The following is a 22,649-nucleotide window of genomic DNA, read 5'->3' on the forward strand; positions in this document are numbered from 1 at the left end:
GGAATTATATATTTTGGAGAAAACCATAGGACTGAGGCCTGGAGAGATGGCTCAGTAGTTAAAAGCAGTTGCTCTTTAGACATCTCAGTGTGATTCCCAAGGCCCCTATCAGATGGCTTACAACCACCTCTAACTCCAGCTTCAGGGGACCTGATGAACTCTGGCCTTCCTCTGGAACCTGCAAGCATGTGGTGCACGTAAACTCACACAGGCACAAATGTGTATACATGTTCACACAAATAAATTTTAAAAATCACAGAATTATGTTCATTCTTAATGCATAACATCATGGTTGAGGGCAGGATGGTTCATGAAGTATATTCATCTTACTACTTGTAATTTAAAAAAACCTTAGTCATCTGATTGATAAGGTATTAGAACTGCCCAATACTTAGTACCTTTTGATTAGAAAGGATCATAACACAATAAACTCAAACATGACTATCACATTATAGCTTTCTAATCCATAGACAATAAATATGGAAACCAATTAACATAAGTTAGAGATGGCAACAGCTATGAGTAAACCTGATTGAAATAGTACAATGGACAACTGCAACGAATAACTTATTTTTCATTGGTTCCTATTTTACATAAAGTGCTAATGCTCTTTTAATTTCATTTTTTGGGATGGGATCTTTATTTTGGAAATTTGTAGTTAGAGGTCTAAGAAAGATATACTAGTTACTGAAAACTATTTATCTCTAACACATTTTCCAGGGACTGTTTTATTTCATTCATATTACTTGGCCTCCTCTCTCTCTCCTCTCTCTCCTCTCCTCTCTCCCCCCTCTCCCCCCTCCCCTCCCCCTCTTTCTCTCTCTGGTTTTTTTCAAGACAGGGTTTCTCTGTGTAGCTTTGGTGCCTGTCCTAAAAATTACTCTGTAGCCCAGGCTGGCCTCAAACTCACAGAGATCCGCCTGCCTCTGCCTCCCGAGTGCTGGGATAAAAGTGTGCGCCACCACCGCCTGGCAGCCTCCTCTTTTTTAATGTGATTTTAGAAAGAAAATGGATGTGCCAAAATGTTGCTTTTGATACATGAGACTAGAATAACCATATAAAGCTTCCTCTTAATATTCTCAAGTAATAAGGGGTCCCAGTTAAAACTGTTATCCATATAGAATACCACTCTCTAGTCAAAGAGCCTCAAAGACAGAGTACAACAATTGGTTCCAAAATGACAGAATCATTAGCCGTCATGTAGGCTGTCTACGTGCAGGCGGGGCTCACTTTCTCACTCTTAAAATTTTCTAAGATGAAAAAGTTTAAGTATATACAAAGTGGAATAACACAATCTTTCTATTTAATATTAGAATAGGTGGAGTATCTCCAATTCACCAACTCCAAAGGCTCTTACAAACCAGAAAACACAGGAAAATAACCTCTTATTCTATTAAACATAGAAAAAATTCAATTCTAGGAATAGTCTCTAGTATCCAGGACATATACACAACACTTGCTGGACACTATGGCCCACACCTGTAATCCCAGGACTTGGGAGGCTAAGGCAGAGGGGATCAAAAGTTTGGGCCAACCTGGACCACACACTATAAGCTCTTTACCCTAAAACCAAGCAACAACAACAGAAAGAATTCTTTTAACACAGTAAGATTAAAATAAAGTTTTGTTTAAACAATTTGAAGACTTTTCACCCCCAAAGAAGATATACAAAGAATTGGCTAACAGCACATGGAAAGCTAGAAATATATCAAGAAAAAATTAGAAATATATCAAGAACCACTAGAAAAACTATAATAAAAAAGCCTGGGCCCAAAGAAATGTCTTAGTGGTTAGAGCAGTTGAGTGTGATGGCCCACCTATAATTCCATCCTTGAAAGGCAGAGACAGGGCTCCTGAACAATCCAGAGAGGGAGACTAGTCTGGATGTGATTCATACTCTGCCCTATAGAGCAACTGAAGAGAACTATCAACCACTAATGTGAGAGACCCAAACACATGAAAAGAAAGAAGAAACCTGTTAAGTAAGTGCAATGGTTCACACCTGTAACTAGCTGCTCAGGAGGCTGAGGCAGAAGAGTACTTGAAGGCAGTAGCTTAATAACAAACTGACATAGTCTCAAGCAAAATCCAAGTGTTAGTAGGAATGTGGGAAACTGGTCCTTATATACCACTGTTGGGGATATAGTGACTGTGGAATATAGTTTATCTTAGTGTCTTAAAAAGGTAAACATAAGCCAGGTGCTGTGTGGTACACACCTGTAACACCAGCATTACAAGGCTGAGGCAGTGGGATGAAGAATGTAGAGGCCAGCCCGGGCTATACAGCAACTTGCTGCCTCATAAAACAAAAAAAGTTAAATATAAACTTCTGTAGGTCTACAATTATATTCCTACATAGGCACCTAAGAACAATAAAATTCTATTTATACAAAAAGCATCGTTCAGAAATATTTTTAGTGGCATTCCTTACAATATACATAAAATGCAGAGTGGATAAGCAAAATGTAATATAGCCAGAGAATTAAATATTCTTCAATACTGAAAAGAAATTAACTACTAATATTATAACACCACAAATATAACTAAAAATGTGCTAAGTTAATGAAGTCAGGCACAACAGATCACATATTACACTATGTTTATGTCAAATTTCTAAAAAACCAAATCTAGAATCAGAAAGGATACTGACAATTGCCTGGGACTAAAGAATATAGAACTTTTGGAAGTAATGAAATGTCCTAAAACTGGATTGGGCTGGTTAGTGTATGACATAAATTACTTTAAAAATTATATATGCTTTGTGTTTCTACGAACAATGGACATGTTCAACATTCAAAGGAAATTGACAAATTATTTTCTAACAAATATGTAAGTACAATTGCTTCTAATATAACATGCCAAATCTAAACAGGCAGAAATTGACTACAACTCTTCTTGTGAAACCTTCAATAATTAAGGAAGAACAGGTCCTCCAGCCTGGCTCTACCACTGAAGGCGAGAGCTGGCACTCTAAGCAATGCTTCTCCCCTTCAGCTTAGACAAGTCTCCACTGCAGGGCGAGCTGCGGCTGTGCAGCAGTACCCCTAGAGTCAGGGAGCAGCAGAACCACCAGAACACCTGTGCCCAATATCCTTGAGTGCCACTTCAAGGCTTTGGATACAAACTATCTTTCATTATGTGAGCACTGTGTTAAATTACTTAACTTCTCCAGACTCAGTTTTTCCATCTGCAAATATGATTATGAGGGAAAAAACCTACTTATCACAGAAACCAGCAACCAATTACTAGCACACCGTCACTGACCTTCATCTCTCCCACTGTAGGCCAGCTTTCTCAATGGCCCTTACCCTTTATATATGGTTCCTATTAGCACTGATCATCACAAGATAGAGCTTGTGTGAACTTACATTCACTAACACCTAGGCTAGAACATGAGGGATTTTTGCATGTTTGTTTGTTTTCTGCATCATCAGCCCAAAGGTTATGCTCACAACTTTTTGTAAAATGAATGTGAAAACAGAAACCTGGACCCAGTGAATATTTATTTCTCTAGACTACAGAGAAATCAGTGGACAGTACTGAAAGGTCACATGAAGACCTTTATGTTATGTTTAATAAAGTATCCAGAAATCCATGTCAACTCCCATTCCAAGGTGGATTAATGCTATGGTCTAACTGACTGTACCCCCTCAAATTCAAATGCTGAAACCTATTTCCCAATGCAATGATATCAACGAGAAGAGCCTTTAGGAAGCGAGAAGAGCAAGTTCTGATGAATGCAATGACTGCCACTGTGAAAGAGGCCCAAGGAAACTTGTTTGCTCCTTGTTCTACATGAGGACTCAGCGAGAAGGTACCAACTATGAACCAGGGAATGTGAGCACTCATCACATACCAACACTACTGGTGCCCTGATCTTGGACTTCTCTCAATGTACTTTTGTTTATAAGCCGCCAAGTTTATGGCATTTTTCAAATGACAGCCTGAACAGATTAAAGCAAAAGCCTTGAGTGGTTACTGTGCTAGATTAGCAGATATCTGATCCAACACTCAAAACAGTCCTTAGAAGTATTGTCACTATAACTCCAATTTACAGATGAGAAAAGCTAGACACAGCGAACACTATAAATCCTGGGTCTTACAGCTACAAATTGATGATGTCCAGATTTGAACTTCCAGAGTGGTTAACTCATCACTGTTACTCTGTGCTATCCCTTGTTAATTTTATTAATACTGTCGAGTCACACAATCCATACCTGAGAATAATGCAGAACAGTTAACAGAAAGTAGAAAGACTGAATTGAGGTAAAGAGACCAATGAGGAGGGCTGGAGAGACGGCTCAGTCAGAAAGCGCTTGCTGTGCAAGCGTGAGACCTGAGTTCAGTCCCCCATGAAGACCTAAGAAGCCAGGCATGAGTGGTACTTGGAACACCAGCACTAAAAAGGTGGACACAGGCAGATACCCCAGGCCTGCTGGCCAGGTAATCTAGCTTAATTGGAAAGCCCTAGCCACAGTGAGATCAAAATCTCAAAAAAAGGAAAACAAAACCAGAGTGGCTCCTGAACCACTCAACAGGAGGCTGACTTCAGGCCAGCCCTCCGTACAGAATACAGATACGCATACACCCAAGGAATCAGTGAGGAACAGGAAGACAAGAGGAGGAGGAAATGATCTGAAAGAGGGTGATCACGGAAGAAGAAAATTTCAGAAAATGTCAATGGCATACAAACACTTAATAGGAAAGAAAAAACACTGAAAAAAGACCACCGGATCTAGTGAGGTTACTTACTAGATCACTGAGAACATCAGGATATTTCAGAGAGTTTTAATAATGACACGTAAGGAAATGGTGCTATGGAATGTAGATAGTTCAAGACACTTGAAGGGAAACAGTATGGCAGCTTTAAGAAAAAGCAGGCCTAAGGTAAAATTTTCCTTTATAAAATGTGGACTCTGAGTTAAGCATGTGTTTAAAGTAACTTATCTAGAAAACAATATTATCTTAGCATATAATTATAATAAAAGTATGTTTTCAACTTTAAACATGCTTAGATACATAGACTGCTGAGGACAGCAGACACAGGTTTCTGAGTCACCTTATGGCCTACTTTTTCATCCATAGTTAATCAATTAAGGTTCATCTGTGATTAGCTAACAGATAAATCAGTGTTTCAGCATTTAAGAAACTATCCCAATTGTCTACATTACTTTTTTAAAAAATGCTACAAGACAGAAGGGCTTCTAAGAAGCAGTTAGGAATTGTTCTGTAGTGCCCTGGGGAGGACTGACACTACCTCCTTAGCTATTCAGTCCAGGAGCAAAGCTAGTGGGGTCACAAAAGCTACACAGCATTTCTCTTTATTCTATCAAGGGCATTTCAAACTTACATGGCAGTATGTCCTTATATCTGTTCTTTTTAACATTCTCTTCTTTTTCTCCAGTGGCTGTGGGGTAAATCTTTTCTGTTCTATATTTGGTAGACAATCTTCTTAATCGCTTAAAATACAAAAAAATAAAATTCAAGTTTAGAGAAACATTGATATTTTCAAAATGTTAGTGATTTACAAAGAACTCTTCAATGAATTCTGTTGACCCAATTCCTCACAACTAATTCTCCTAGTCCTCTAAGCTGTTAATTTCCCTATCCCTTAAAAATTAACCCTAATAATAATTTCTTTTTAGAATAAGTGCAAATGTAAGATTAATGTTTATTTCAAATGAACAGCAAGGGGAACAACTAGAGGAATTTTATTTAAAGATATCAATAAAGCTGAGAATTCTGTGTTTAATAGAGGGTCTTGTTATGCAAGTTTTTCTTTCTTTCTTTCTTTCTTTCTTTCTTTCTTTCTTTCTTTCTTTTTTTTTTTTTTTTGTCTTCCTGGTTTTCTGAGACAGGGTTTCTCTGTGTAGCTTTTGGAACTTACTCTGTAGACCAGGTTGGCCTTGAACTCACAGAGATCTGCCAGCCTCTGCTGGGATTAAAGGCATGCACCACCACACCCGGGTTGTTATGTCTCAAGGAATTACGTACAGACTTCTTCTCTCAATAACCCTGGAGCACCCTTGATGTGCCAGGCTCTTTCCAAGGCATACGCTAATAATTACTTGTAAAACACTGCTAAACAAAGTTCTTTCATACTGGATTGGAAATGTTCAACAAAGACTAGTTCTGCTTATTCACTGTATTACAGAAGTGGTTTGTGGGCTAGTGACAAATTCTTACCACATATGGCAGTAAGGGATGTTCCTTGGGCTGGAATATTTCTGCTTGTCAGTAATATACTTCCTGCTTTCAGAAGAACTGAAAGTTGGCATTGTGAATTGTTTAGATTCTACTCAATTACACTTCTAAAAATTAATTTCAAAGATTACTTTCTTGATGGATTAAAGACATATCGAAAGCACTTTTATTTTAGTACTCAAATTATTAAATACATATGAAATGAAAAAAACCTGGTAGCAATTTAATTTTTTTGACCAGTTAATTTTTATAGCCCATGATGCTGATACTCAAGCAATTAATAATTTTCATGACTATTTTTTTTAAAAAAATCAGAGAATTTTAACACAAGAATTTTGTCATATTGTTATGATATTACTTTAAATAATTTTACACACAGGCACTTACATGGGAAATGGTTATTTTTGTTTTACTTAGGAAAAAAAAGACTAAATTTTAGAGACAGAACACAGGAATACACATTTTTTTTCTTTTAAGAAAAATCACGCCATATAATGGCACACTGCCTAAGTAAAATTTCACATGCTTATGGTGACTTTTCCTATAGTGATAAAAATCTCAAAATATACATATACATGTATAAACCATCCAGGCTTCCTTATGCCTGCAACCCCAGCACTCATGGGATCAAGACCCTGGCTACATTGGAGCCAGATGTCAATATGACAGGGTCCAAAAAGAACATTACCAAACAAGGAAACAGCTGGCGGTTACAAATCCACACATCTTAAATTTCTACACATGTGCCTCAAGATAAAACTGGCACACATATGAACTAATGTATACACAAAGCTCTTTATTGCAGTATGTTCATAATAGCAGAAGTCCACAAACAATAAAAAACAGCCTATTTAGTAGAACTGTATACATTTGTTTCATACAATTAAATATGACTAAAAGGCAAGGAAGGAAGCTCTGTCTTGAATATAGTAATATGGCACCATATCAAAAATTCTCATTTAATGTAAAAAGAAAACACAAAAGTGCTCTACTATTAACATTAAAGGAATTTAAAACATGTCTGCTTGTACATATGTATAAAACATCTCTCCAAGAAATCAAGTACCAAAGGTTGCAATTGTGGGAAGGGAAATGAGAACTCTTGAGAAATGGACAGGAAGGAGAGTACTATGTCTTTTCACACTTTCATGTTATATGAATGTATTGCCTACCCCAAAAATTAAATGTAAAATAAAGCAAAGGAAAAGGCAGAAAGATTGCTTATAGATTTCATTAGTCCCTGTTAATAATCACATCTTGCATATCTATTTTCTCTGCTCAAAGATCAGATATCTGAAAAGATTTATTTTAAGATATTTATAGTACCTTAAAATAAAGTATTATGTGACATATCGAACTTGAAGAATCTCAATTTAAACAGCCAAAGAACCACTGGCAGAAAAGAAATGTACTTTATATCACTATTACAGAAACAAGAGTTAACTACAAAGAAAGGAACAGGGCCAAACTGAAGTATAAGATGCTATCATACTTCTAGAACACCTACTGCTCACATCAAGCACTTTCCTTGTGGGAAAATTACTGAAAAATATATTTACAAAGTTTTTATGTGAAAGTTGGTAATTATTAGAGAATGTTTTTATGTCATAAATAAGTACTTAAGTTTGAATTTTTATTTATCCAATGTTCTTAAAGCCTGACATATCATGGAATGAATTATATAGTCAACTTTAAAATGAAGAATGTTTTATGAAAATAAGACAAAAACCAACCTAGAGTCTACATAAATGGTATATTCAGCCTGATCTGGTCATTGCATATTTTATATGTGTGTATGGACATACACAGATACATATACATATACATATGCATTAAAATGTCACAATGTATCAGATATATATTTACAGTTATGTGTAAATTAAAAATCACATACAAAATTAAATATAGTATCTTAAAAATCATCACACACTTTAGAGATATGCAACATGAAACAGAATAAAACTTTGCTTTTCACTTTGAAAAAGGTCAACATCCAGAAGTCTATCAAGCTGCATTAAAAAGACATTTATGTAGAGACTTTATTCCTATCAAAAATGTAGTCAGCTATACAATTAGCTGCATTAATTAAAATTTTAGTATAATTTTGGATAATCACATTTAATCCAGTTACAACCTTTATAAAATAGGTAAGACCTCCAGACTCAGCAAAGAGTCTGACACATAAAATGGCTCAATAATCACTAATTACTATTAGCCAATTAAAAATTCTTTTAAAATTACTTGTACTTCAGATTTGTTTCTTTGAAACCTTTCCTAGACAGAGTCTCAAAGAGAAATATATTGTGGGTCAATCTGTCTCCTTGGAACTGTTGTACAGTGTAAAGCATTTTAGAATGTCAGACTGCCAAGGGCCCCAGATGTTCAATAGGTCTGGAGTAAATTAACTAGAACACTTTCATTTTTAGTCAGTTGGCAGGTGCTGCTGCTGTATGTCTGACCAAGACTTTGAAGGAGTATTGACTAATTAGCTTGGTAAAACAGAAGTTTTTCAATTATTAGGTTCCTTTGTATTTTACATATAGGTTTGCAATATCAAATAATTCCAAGAAGGATGCTTAGGGATTTTTCATAGGAAATCAGGGAAGGCATTAGTAAGGAAGGGAAAAAATGTAGTTAAAAAGTCTAGGGAGGGTAGAAGAAGGAATACCATAGCTGAGTAACAAATGAAAGAAGAAGCATGGGCTATAACAAAAGGGCTTACAAGGATTTAATACAGGATTAAAATATTCTGAAAATGACACAGGAAAACTACTTCTTACAACTGACAGAATGTGGTAGATGGAGGAAAAACTGGCAACAGTACAGAGTTTCTGAACGCAAAATAACCAAGAATTAATCTAAAATCAAGCACACAAACCTGAGGTTCATGCTCATCTGCGATGGATTGGTTGACTTGACTATAGTCTTTTTCCTTAACATGCAATGTGCACCCCCTGTGCATGCCCTCGTGCATGCAACAGTTACTGCCTGAAACAACTCAACTCAGATTTGAGAGGACCATATGAAATCAACTATAGTACTGTTTTTTTTTTAAATTGTACACACACAGTTTTCAGCTCCTGTAAAAACATGGTTTAATTACAGAAAACAGACTTTTAAAAATATTGTTATTAATTAACATATAACTATCAAATTAGCCTATCTCTGGACTGTACTGGCTTAGGATGTTTGAATAAAATCAAACTAGTATGATTTAGTTGATAAAGTACTGCTGCAATTAGCATGGGACCTCAGTTACATCCAGAACCCATGTTATAAAGCTGAGCTCAGCAGCTTTTTAAAAGCATATCTACCTTATTAGCATTCACATCTCTCTAATCTTAAACCCTTAATTAGTGTGGATTTCAACGCCAGGCACTCTACCTCTCTAAACTACATCCTTAGCCCTACTCATCTTAAATAAATAGTATAATTATGTGCATGCCAAAGAATTGTTTTTAAGAATTATGATTTATTATCAGTAATGTTTGATCAGTATATCTATTGTATGGGTTCCAAATGAAAAAAGTTTAAGTCTCTGTTGTAAAACACCAGACTTATTTATTTAACCCTGTACAAACATGGCAAAACTTTACATCAGCAAGTGAAACTGGCAAAAAACACCATATTTTTTCATTTGAAGCTGATAGGCAGGACTGATTAACAAAGGATATATGAGGTAAATAAATGAGAATTTCAGCGTCTCTTAGGTAAAACAAAACAAAACAAAAACAAAATCTATTGTGTGCTTTACTCCAGCTGACTTCTGTTTCATTTATTCCATTTGTCTTTGCTTCTCAGTATACCAGAATAGAAATCATCTTGAAACATTTTCCTGAGACTAAGTACTGTAACACACTCCACCATCTACTTCCTCCCAAACTGCTTCCTCATCTTTATCTCAGCTCTTTATATGTACCTCTAGTCAATGACACATCCCAATATACAAACACATCATCCTTGATAGAACTAGAACTCCCTGAAGATATAGGCCAGAGCTTCACATTTTATTAACAACAGCTCCTATCACTAAAATCCATGACAGATATTCGCCTCTGAAGTGCTGGGACCTCAGGTATATACCACTCCTAGCTAGACAAAAACTTTTAATCTAAGTTTATTCTTTACTTACCATGAAGATATTTTATAGAAATAAAAGTAGAACATCATTTAAATCAGAAACCAATAAAATTATGCCATACTGGACCAGTGAGATGGCTCAGCAGAATAAAGGCGCTTGCTACCAAGTCTGATGAACTGAGTCTGAACCCCAGGACTCACACAGAAGAACTAAACTCCTGAAAGTTGTCCACTGAGCTCCACATGAACACTGTGGTGTACACACACACACACACACACACACACACACACACACACACACACACACATACACCCCCCAAATAATAAACAAATGTAATAAAATTTTGCCATATGCTGCCAGGTGTGGTGGCATATGCCTTTAATCTCAGCACTCGGAGGGATAGGGGGACAGAGTTAAGTGGATCTTTTTTAGTTTGAGGTCAGTCTGGTCTACAAAGTGAGTTCTAGGACATTCAGGACTACATAGAGAACTCTCTTGGGAAAAAAACTGCCATATGCATTAGTTTTGTTGAACAAATTTAACTACAAAAGAAAATTTTACTTTACACAGTAAATTGGACAAGGGTGTCTGTGGGGAGGGGCACTCCAGTTCACAGGGCAGGCTCATTTCTATTACCAGCACCTTCCTTTTCTTTATCTAATGCCTCCCCACCCATTAAACTCATGCAGCCAATGTCTATTAATTAAGTTAATTCCAACTCCAAAGATTTTTTTTCTCCCTGTCCCCACAGTAAACATCTCAGAAATCCCAAACTCCAGGCATTAAAACTGGGGCTCCTAATCTGGGTGTAGTGGTGCATAACTAGAATTATCCCAGTGTTTGGGGCACAGAGGATCCAAAATTCAAGGAAATGCTGAAAGTTGTAGCACTTGTCTTTAATCCCAGCTCTTAGAGGAGACAGAAACAGGCAGATCTCCGAGAGTTCCAGGAAGGCCAAGACTACATGCTGGAACCCTGTCTCAAAATAATAATAAGAAAGAAAGAAATAAAGAATTCAATGCAAGCTTTGGCTACTTAAGAGTCTGAAGTCATCCCAGGCTGAGACCCTGTCTCCAACAACACACACAAATGTGGCTCCTAGTAATATCTCACTTCAAATGATGATGTATCTTATCTTCAAGAAAACAGGCACCAATTTTCATAGGGGACTAAAGCAACCCATCATTAATAAAATACTCACTGTTATACATTAACTGACAATAGCATCAATTCTCTTTACCTCCAACTAAAAAAATTTACAGCACGGATATTTATCACTGCCAAAATAAACATCGCACAGGCCAATTATCACATCTGCAATTTAAACAGCCCAAATATATTCACCACTATATGGAAAATAATTATTATTACAAGACTAGAGTGCCACAAAGCTGTGGTCAAAGTTTTAAAGAAAAAAAACCCAACATTTCCTGGTAAACTACTAACCTTCTGAAAAAAATTTTTTTCTGTTATATCTCTACTGAAATTACTTTTAGCAGGTTGTTAGTAATCTCAAGAGGCATCAAAAATTTGAAGAAAAAAAAGTTAATGATTCAGATGCAATCATCAACATCATGATGACTGATTTCACATCATTTTTCCTGTTTAGGGCTTCTTATTTACCATCCCTGGCTTTCAATCCCATCACTACTGACAATGACTATAACCACTGTCTGATAGATGTAATCTTTTCTATTCCATAGTGCTATGGTGTCTTCTATACATTCAGTAAAACAGAGCATATCTTTCAGACATTAATAGGCATTGATAATTACATTCAGAACACCACAGTTAATGAACTGACATCCTTCTAATCACATCTATAACACACTCAAGTGAGCTACATAATATAGCCTGTACAACTGGAGAGAGTAAAATTTAAAATTGTTGTTTAATCATATTGATTTGAAACTGATTAAAAAAAATAAAGTGGAGTAGTTTGCCTTAACTTGTTCTTCCATTCAAGTACTAACCAGGCCTGAACCTACTTAGCATCAGAGACCTGAGGAAATGAAGTACACTCAGGGAGTTACGGCCAAAGTCATCTTGTCTTAAATAACATACCTGAACAAAGGTTTGGTTTTTTTTGTTTTTGAGACCATGTTTTCCTGTGTAACAGCCCTGGCTGTCCTGGAACTCGCTCTATAGACCAGGTTGGCCTCAAACTCACAAAGATCCAACTGGCTCTGCCTGAGTGCTGGGATTAAAAGTGTGTGCCACCATGCCGGGCTGTGAACAAAGTTTTTTTTTAATTCACTTATTACCCTCAATCTCATCAGGCAAAGCTTCTATTTCAACTTCAGCTTCTTAAAAAAAAAAATCTTATTTTTGCCTGGGAGCAGGGTGAGGGTGGGACAACATATACCAGTATACCTGGCATAAACTCATACTTTCCAGCTAGGGATAGAGCACTTATCTAACACACGCATGAGGACCAAGGTTCAATTCCCAGCAGTGTACTAATGAAACCTCATCCTGTTTCCTCTGGCCTGCTAATCAGCCTACTTCCGATTCATCTCCTAATCTTACCACCTCACGTGCCAGCCCCTACTAGCCTTCCGTTTGTCAAACATGCTCATCTGTTCCCTCCTGAAGAATGTTCTTCCCCAGTTTGGCAAGGACTCTAGATGTCCATCAAAATCTGCTCTTTCCAGGGTTGTAGCTCTGTAGTCATGTGCCAAACAAAGAGGTCAGACAGTACTTACATATTAAAAAAAAAAAAAAAAAAAAAACTTGCCAAAGAATCCAGGAAGATCCAAAATGTAATCACACTCAGAGCTATGGCCAGAAGATACGAAATAAAAGCAGCAGAGAGAAAGGTGTGTGAAACAAAGCCCAGGAGAAGAAAGCCAGGAAGTACAAGTTTCCTACAGCTCGCTCTCAGTGATGTCAAAAGGACCCATGAATTCCTGAATCAGTTGTGACAGGCTGTGTAAAGAGTTGTTTACCAGACAAACTCACTAGAGAGGCGGTGCCCAGGGTTCACTGCTGAGCCACAAGGCACTCTTGGAGCAGCATATCTCAACCGTCTAAAATCCTGCATGAAGGCAGGTGTTTAACATAAACAACATTGCTTGAAAAATCAAGACACAATGAACCACTTTTAACAAGGGAACCCTTCTAAAAGCCCAAGTTCCCAGATATCAGCTAGGGCTTACTATACAAAGCAGATCTTCCTAAGAAGAGCAACTTCAGGCCCACTAACTCTTTTCTCCAAGTATAAAGGGAAAATGCAAAATCTCTCTCTCCTTGAAAGTCCACCTCATCTTATATATGTGTCAGCAGGGTAAATTATCTTACTAAAAGATACTTAAAGTTTCACAAAAATTTAAATGATCTACTAGGACATACCATTTTGTATATATATCCATGAACTACAGAAAGACTCAAGAATTTGATGTGTGTTAGACAGCATTCTATTACAAGTGGCCAACTGCTCTCCCAAATAGGCATCACCATTTTACTTTCCCATGAATAGACCTAGAAATACCACTTTTTCTATACTGCTATTGTTTCTAATTTTTTCAGTTATAAATTTTTGGATTTTGCCAAATCAGTTAGCCCCTCCAAAGAAAATTAATGATCACCAATTTACATTTCTCTGATTACTGGAAAGGCTGATAGTTTGCTCTCCTGTGTTCAATAATTATTTACCTTCTTTTCTTAATTATTATGCCATATACCTATGTTTCTAATTTCCTAATGCTGTGACCCTTCAATATAGTTCTTCATGTTGTAGTGTCCCACAACCACAAAATTATTTCATTGATACTTCATAAATGTAATTTTGATGTTATAAAGTAAATCATAATGTAAATATCTGGTGTGCAGATATCTGATATGATACCTGTGGAAGAGTCATGTTGTGACTTTACCTAAAGAAGGCCAAATATAAGAATTATTTGTGATTCCAGAAACCAGAATAAAATAAAATCTTGAAAAAAAAAAATAAAGGTAATTTCTTACTAAGCTGTAAAAGTTAGTCCTGAAGTCATATCCATAGCGCAGATAAGCCTTGAACTTAGTATTCTTCTCCCTGTCTCCTAGGAGTATAGGCTAGACTAAAGCTGCTGTTTCACTTATTCTTAATCTAACAGGTAAAAAATTCACACGTTCGCACAAAAAATTACATGCTATGTGTATATTGTGTATGATTATGTTCAAATGAAATAATATTAGCAGTAAAGAAGAAATAAGAGAAAGGAGTAAGTACTTAGTCATGAAAAGTGCCCCTTTCCAGGCTCATCTGTTAATGCTTGAGTCTCAGATGGTGTTAGTAGTGCTGTTTGGGGGTGATGGGACTTCAGGGTGATGGGCCTTGGTGGAGATAGTGTGTCATGGAGGATAGGCTTTGAGTTCACCTTCTGCCTCCCATGTATTCAGGGGGTGGAAACTCTAGCTTCCTGATCCTGCTGCCATGCCTTCCCACCATTACAGACATCTAACATTTTGGAACTAGATCCAAAGTAAGTTTTCCCTTCAGCTGCTCATTCATGGTATTTTATCACAGGCATGGAGTGGGAGTGGAGCACACACAAAGCAAAACAATACTACTACAACAACAACATCCAAAATAAACTAATACAAGTCTTACCTTATTTAAAAATGTAAAAAGTGAGTTAGATTAACTGAAAATGTACATAATAACTTATAAGTCAATCACTTTAAAAGGTGAAAAGAATACAAATAAAAGAAAAGAGAAAATAATATGTGCTCAGTGAAAAGCCAAAAAGGCAGAAAGAGTAGAAGATTAAAAAGAGAACAATGAAAACATAAAACGTAACACATATAGCAGACATTGCTGTAAATTACTAACCATTTGAATGTCAGTATATATAAATATAAGTGCATCAATTACAACGGATTATGAGAATAGGTAAGAATCAAGACAATTATATATTGACTACAGAAATTAATTTTAATAAGGCATATATAGATTAAAAGTGAATGGATGACCAGATCATCTGTAGTGACACATACGTGTAATCTCTGCATTCAGAAGACACAGGCAGGAAAAAAAGAGTTCCAGGCTAGTCTGGGCTTTATAGAGAGAACCTGAATCAAAAAAGGGGTAACATACAAAAGATCTATCATTCTAAGATGAATCAAGAAAATGGCCATACTTATTTTGGATAGAGTGGACTTTACAGTAAGTTAAATGATGGAGACTAATGGGGTTATCACAAAACAAGAAAGGAGTCCATTCTCCAAGAAGACACAATGGTCTATGTGCACATCTAACACTAATTCATCACAGCACATGGCAGAACTGACAGAAATGGAAGTAGGAACACTGGAGTCCACTTACTAGCTAGAGCCTTCACCTATGTATCAGCAACAGGCAGATGCTGGAGGCAGAAAATCAGTAAGGACATAATTGAACTCAACAGCACCATCAATCCACCAGACAGAATGGGCACCTATAAATTATTTCACGAGTAACTACAGAATACATGCTCCCCTCAAGTGCAAAGGAACCCTGACCAAGACAGACCAGGTAATGGGGCATAAATATGGGCCACAATAATATAAAACTTAACAAATTTAGAAAAAAAATTATATAGTGTTTTATTATTAAAGAGAAATGGGATCTAACTAGAAATCAGTAGCAGCACTACCTGCAGATTAAACAACACATTTCTAAATAATACATGTGGGCTAGGGATGTGGACCAGTGCTACCATTCAGTACCAGTTCTTGCCTAGGAGACACAAAGTCTTTGATTCAATCACTGCCACTACACTAAGCAAATAAATAATGGATAGGATAAAAAAAAAGAAACCTCAAGAGAAACTTATTTCAAACTGACCAGATGTGGTAGCATATTCCTGTAATCCTAGCACAAAGGAGGCCTAGGCTGGTTTTCAGTTATAAGGGGAACTAGCCACCTTTCCATAGAACATCATTTGTATACTAGCTTGGTTAACTGTTAGACAACCTCCTTCCCTTTTCCTTCTAGTGCTAGAGACCAAGTCCAGGGCTTCACATGTATAGGCAATCATTCCAACAAAGAGCTAAACCCCAGACATTTCCTTCAAAATGAACAATTAAAAGCCTATCACTTCAAAGGAAAAGAGACATAAATAGAGCCTTCAAGCAATAATTCAAAATGTTAAACGTACACACTCACACTCCTGAATTCACCACAAGCTTAACAGCTTTCACTGTTTAAATACTTTCCAGTGAGGAGGTAATATTAGCACATATGATTACTTGATATTATAAATAAAATGTATTAACACTTAGAAGTTGGTAGTAAATTCAATGAACCAGTATTTTCCCAATAACAAATGTGTAACATGTCAAAATTAGGCACAAATTAAAACAAATCCATTCTGAAGAGAAAGAAAATAAACAGAGTAAAGGTGATCCTCAAGATAGCCCTCTATAGTGGGCAGCAGATAAAAGTCATATATTGGAATGAACACACTGGAATGAACAGAAAGTAACATCTGCTTTCTTTTTCTTTCCTTTGAGACAGGGTCCCATCATGTAGCTTTGGCTGGCCTGGAACTTGCTGTATAGACCAGGCTACCCTCAAACTCAGAGATCTGCCTGCCTCTGCCTCCCAAGTGCTGGGATTAAGGGCATGCACCACCATACCCACCTCTCTTTAACACACTAGGAAGATTTCATACTATGCACTATATTAAACTCCTGGGAAATGGGAAGGATTTTAAGAGGTGAAGACTAGTAGGAAGTCATTGAGTTTCTGAGGGAATGCCCTCAGATGGGACTGTGGGTAACTCCATTCCTCCCATGTCCTGACTATGAGACAGTGTCTATTCTGAGCCACTCTGTCATGATGTACTGCTTTGTCATATACGCAAAAAGCAATGTGACCAACCATCATGAACTGGATCCTCTGGAAGTATAGTGCAAATACAACTGTTTGCCAAGCCTGATAACACAGGTTTATAATCCCAAATCACACCCAAGTTCAAGGGCAGCACAGACAATTTAGCAGAACTCCATATCAAAAGCGAAGTGTGCAGGAGGATGGCCCTGCAGGTAGAACTTGCTGCTCTTGCAGAGGACACGGTTCACTTCCCAGCACCCACAGGGCAGGTCAACCCCTCTGAACTCCAGTTCCCGCCTCGAAGGGCTCTCTAGGCACAAACATGGTGCACATACATAAATGTAAGCAAACATTCATATAATAAAATAAGAAGCTTTAAAGGGCTAGGAAGATACTAGCTCAGGAACAGAACACTGACTTAACATATACTGCAAAAACAGTAGTGCAAAGTATCATTTATGTCTTTTAAGAGGTGACAATCTCAAGTATTTGTTCCAATAACAGAAAGGTGATTAAAAGACAGATGGAACCTTAAAATAGTTTCTTCAGGTTTGGTTTTGAAAAACATCTTGTCTTATACTATACACTTCTTGGGCTGCCTTCCTCCCCTGGTAAAACATTTCTCCCTTTCGCTTCACAAGTTTCTCCCATACACATATGAATAAGCCCTCACCTTGACCAACTTCACTTAACACAACAGAACACTCACCTCAATGGCAAGTTGCCTCAGTAACTTGAAAGTGAGATTGTAACAATTCTAGTCATTCTGAGCTTTTCCCTTAAACTCAAAAGAGACTAGTTATTGTAAGATGTAAGGGATGCCTTTATTAGGCAGAAATGGGTAAAACAGAAGAGTGCAGAGAAGCAAAGCCAAATAAAAAAACAGCCCCAATATGTCAAATAGACATGGGAGAATCACAGAAGGGCTGACATGCAGTCACCTAGGCAACAGATTTTTCTCCCTCTCCCTTATACTCTTAACCTAGTTTGGATGTAGGCTATTAACATCAAACAAAAGTTTTTGGAAAATTTTCTAGACATTTATGTTCTACTTGGGGAGGCTTTATTAATGTTTTATAGCTAATAAAAGCAAATGCTAGCCTATGCAGTACAATGTCATAGGAAAGCATCTGTTTTCATTCCGTGTCTTGGGTTAAACTCAGCCTGTTGCCTTTCAAGATCCATCAACCTTAATTTCCAGTTTCAGTATTTTTTAACATTAGAGTCTATGACACCAGAAGTAAAACCATCCTATACAAAGGTGGGGGGAAAAGATCTAAAAAAAGTTCTTTACACTTCTACCCTCCAGGGTTCTCCCACTGTGCTGTAAGCCTATATTTAAGACCTCCTCCCTCCTTCAATAAACAGCATTCGGCATTCCCCCCGCCCAAAAAAAAGGAAAGAAAGAAATTGAAGACAGCAATGTTCTAAAACATGGGCCTATGAGGATGCTGGACTAAAGTCTATCAAATTGTGCAAACAGGAAAACTGTATACTATGTGAATTATCTGTCAATAAAGATCTTATATTAAAAAAAAGTTCTTTACATTTGTAGCACAGGATCTATAATTCCTTTCCTGTCTTGCTTTGTTTAGAGCACAAATACAACCTTAAAACCTAAAGACATCTTTAAATGTGATTTCTTCCCAGTTCAATGTTCTGTGTATTCCTCAGTTATCCTCTACCTATTTTTTGAGAGGGGGGCCTCTTTCAGAATCTACAGCTCACTGATTTGGCTAGGATGGCTGGTGGTGAGCTCCTGGGATCTTCCTGCCTCCACCTCTGCATTCTGGGATTACAGGGGTACACCACTGTGCCTGGATTTTTCACAGTTGTTTGGAGATCTAAACTCAGATTTCTTCCCCCCCCCCCCCCCCCCCCCCGGAGCTGAGGACCGAACCCAGTACCTAGAACATGGTGAGCTCTCATAAATGTCAATAACTGTTTTTCTTGTATAACTAGTGTATGACAGAGACTACAGATGAAAAGAACAAATCTGTAACCATCTTTAGTGCCTACCCAGTTAGTTTAGTTACTCACATGTCAAAAAATTTTAAAACAAGTCTAAAAAGAAGCTGTTACAGGAAGCGTAGACTAATATACAGTCCCAACGCCCAAGATTAACCGGATCCCCACCTCACACTCCAAAGCCACTCTGCTTATCTTGTGTCTACCACTGTCAGTAATTACATGAATCTAAAACAAAGCTTAGTAACCACTGTAAGAATAGGAAAAACGTCGACTGAGTTCAGCCTCTTTTTGGAAGAGTGGTGGTTCAGAACAATTTCATATCCTTAGCACCTTTAAATTCAAACCTAATCAAAACCTGTTTTCTTTCTTCTTTTTGGTTTTTCGAGACAGGGTTTCTTTCTGTAGCCCTAGCTGTCCTGGAACTAGCTCTGTAGACCAGGCTGGCCTCAAACTCAGAGATCCACCTACCTCCCAAATGCTGGGATTAAAGGCATGAGCCACCACCGCCTGGCGAAAGGGCTTTTTTCTACATGGTATTAGAAATCCAATTTTACAGTGGAAAACAAGTGCTTTCACATCAACTACATTATTGATATGTTAATTATGGAAAAGCGGGGAATTAAGTACATGTTTGCTTATAAACTTTAGGTAATAGTGAAATCAATCTACATTTTTAATAGGGTGTGGTAGTAAAAGTTTCTAATTCTAGCATAGAAGAGGGTGAGGTAGGGCTACTGCAAGTTTTGAGGCCAGTTTAGGCTACAAGCAAAAAAAAAAAAATTATCTACTTACTTATTATTTATATGAGACAAGGTCTCTATGTAGTTCTGGCTGTCCTGGAGCTCCCTATGTAGATCAGGCTATTATGGAACTCAAGAGAACTCGGAACTCTGCCTCCCAAGTGCTGGGATTAAAGGAGTCTGACACCACACCAGCCTAAAAAAAATTTAATTTTTTATCTTCGAAGTTGAGTCTGTAAAAGGCAAACTTATGATTTCTAAGAAGAAGTATGTCCAACAGTACACCACATATATGCAAGATTTCATTTATTTGATAAATACATTCAAAGCTGAGAAATAACTTATTTCAGAAGGAAGAAAAAACACATACCACCAAGTATAGGCATTTACACTGCAAAGGTAGTGGGACTCTGAGGAAGGCTCTGTAACGTCGGGTCAAGCAACACAGGTTTTTTATACAGGCCTCTAAACTAGGAAATCGTGTTTTGGAGACAGTGCTCATAGTACAGTTGAGTATTTACCTTGAAGGCCTTTGCTTCCATCCCTGGAGAGGAAGAGGAGAGAAGGGAAAGCAAAGAGAGGACAGAAAGAGGAAGAGAGGAAGGGGAGGAGGAGAGGAAAGACGGGGAGGGGGACATGAGAAACTAAGGGTGCAGAGAGGAAATACAAATGAATCAAGCTTCCAGTGTGTCGTCTATAGATTAAAAGAAACTATACAACTGAGAAGGAAGAGGTTAAACGTGTGTCTTCTGATTTTACTAGTATGGTTCCCTTTAGTCTAAAGATACCAACACTTCAAAGTATTTTAGGAAAGTGAATATGATCCGTGGAATGGACTGAATGAGACAAGAAACTGGAGGCAAGGAGACAGCAAGTACTACTTTGTAATTACTCCCCAAACATCTACCAGTTCACACAAGATCACAGTGATATGGTTATCCAGATTTCATTAATTAATTCAAAACAATAAGTTTAATATGGGGTATTTTATAGAAAACGAACATTCTAACACAATACCCTTAAAAGTGCATGATTTATACCCCACTTAGATGACCCCTGAATATCTAAGCGCACTAAGCAGCACTCACAGAAACAGAGGACAGTATTTTCAGACTTTTGCAGAAGCAGCAGCAAATAACAAAACCATACTTTTAAAGGTTTTACTTCAGTCTAGCTTTCTTTTTAATCTAGAAAAAAATGACTTATATGTATATATATATATATGTATATATATACATATATATACATATATATATATATATATATATATGTATATATATGTTATTGTGTACACATGTGAATCTAGGTGCCTATGGAGTCCAGAAGAGGACCCTTTGGAACTGAAGTTATCATAGGCAGTTGTGAGCTACCAGATGTGGGTGCTGGGAACCGAACTTGGGTCATCTTTAAGAGCAGCATGAGCCACCTCTCCACAAACACGTGTGTGCATGCCACAGTGCTCAAGTGGAGATCAGAGGGTAACCTGGGCACTCAGTTCTCTCCTTCCGCATGTGGGTTCAAGGGACTGAACACAGACCCTGAGGCTAGCAGTAAAGGGCCTTTACCCACAGGGTCATCTCACTGACCATTCTAATCATTTATCACCCTTTTTCTTTCCCATTGACTGCTAAAAGTACTACCACATTTGTGTGACACAGCAGTGCACAGGAGAGGGGGGAAAACAGCTCTCACAGGAGTCCAAGACTACTATGGACTTTGTCTTAATAGCAGTAAACCTAAGTACAATTTCTACTCATGCAATGGACAGCAGTGCTTACACTTAGGCATAGGGACAGCTCAAGAATTAAGTGCTGGCCTCTAGTCTAAAAGATTTCCAGATGAGGTTAGTCAGAAATGTAAATGAGTTTAATGAAATGAGTGGTATAGAAACATAAACATGTTTAATGTATGAAAAATTAAATTTATCTGAATGTTAATGTCTATTTCATCCTTTCAAAACCTCTTCTAAACTAAACTCAAATATTGAAAAAACCCAACAATATTCTAAAAATAAATACAGAAATCACAATAGGAAATTAACACATTAAGTAAATTTTTAGTGCAGTGTTCAAAGATCTGTTTGGAAAATTAAAAGGTCTGCTGTTACTTTTGAAATTTAAAATTTAAGTACGTCTGCTGAACACAGAGTATGGGCAAGAAAGCAGTAACCAAATTATTGACACTAAGCATTAAGATTAACTCAATTTTAAGGATGTTAAAATATTTCCTATCACTGGCTTTCAAAAACTAGTTACATATACGAAATCCTGAAAGATAGAAAGCTAACCCAAGATACTATTTCACACCCGCAAAGATAGCAATAATCAGATAGATAGACATGGGGATATAGCAAAACTGGAAACCACATATATTCCATTATGTGGGATGTTAAATGTACAGTTTTAGAAGAAACTCAACCAGCTGCACAATTCCACTAATTCCATTTTTAGATGTGTATCTAAGAGAATTGAAAACATACACCCACACAAAGTTACAAACAAACATTCACAGCAGCATTATTATCCATAGTGGCCAAAAGGGGGAAACGATTCAAATACCAGTCAACAGACTAATGAATAAATAAAACATGCTCTCCACCTAGTAGATTATAATTCAGTCATTAAAAACAAAAATAAAAACAAAAACAAAAACAAAAAAAAAACCATATTCTTAGCCCACAATGCAACCAACATGAATGAATCTTGAAAACTTGTCAGCCTGGTATGGTGGCACTGGCCTCTAATCCCAGCACTGCGAAGACTTGAGGCAAGCCAGGCACCTGGTCAACAAGGATACAGCAATACCCTAACTCAAAGAAACCAAATAAACAAAACCAGGAACAACACAAAAACAA

The 22,649-nt window shown here is 37.2% G+C and overlaps 1 protein-coding gene across 6 annotated transcripts in view; it reads right to left on the minus strand.

The window, feature by feature from the left end:
• Positions 1–22,649, minus strand: part of Ptpn12 (protein tyrosine phosphatase non-receptor type 12) — a 65,749-nt gene that overhangs the window by 37,192 nt on the left and 5,908 nt on the right. For 5 of the 6 annotated variants that reach the window (XM_036181128.1, XM_036181127.1, XM_036181131.1 and 2 more), the window contains exon 2: positions 5,351–5,459. The exons of the other annotated variant lie outside the window; for it this stretch is intronic. In XM_036181128.1, coding sequence (XP_036037021.1) covers positions 5,351–5,459 — 109 coding nt within the window. The remainder of the gene's footprint in view (positions 1–5,350; positions 5,460–22,649) is intronic. 6 annotated transcript variants of the gene reach the window in all.

The sequence above is a fragment of the Onychomys torridus genome, chromosome 3 (genome assembly GCF_903995425.1).
Source record: "Onychomys torridus chromosome 3, mOncTor1.1, whole genome shotgun sequence".
NCBI lineage: Eukaryota > Metazoa > Chordata > Mammalia > Rodentia > Cricetidae > Onychomys > Onychomys torridus.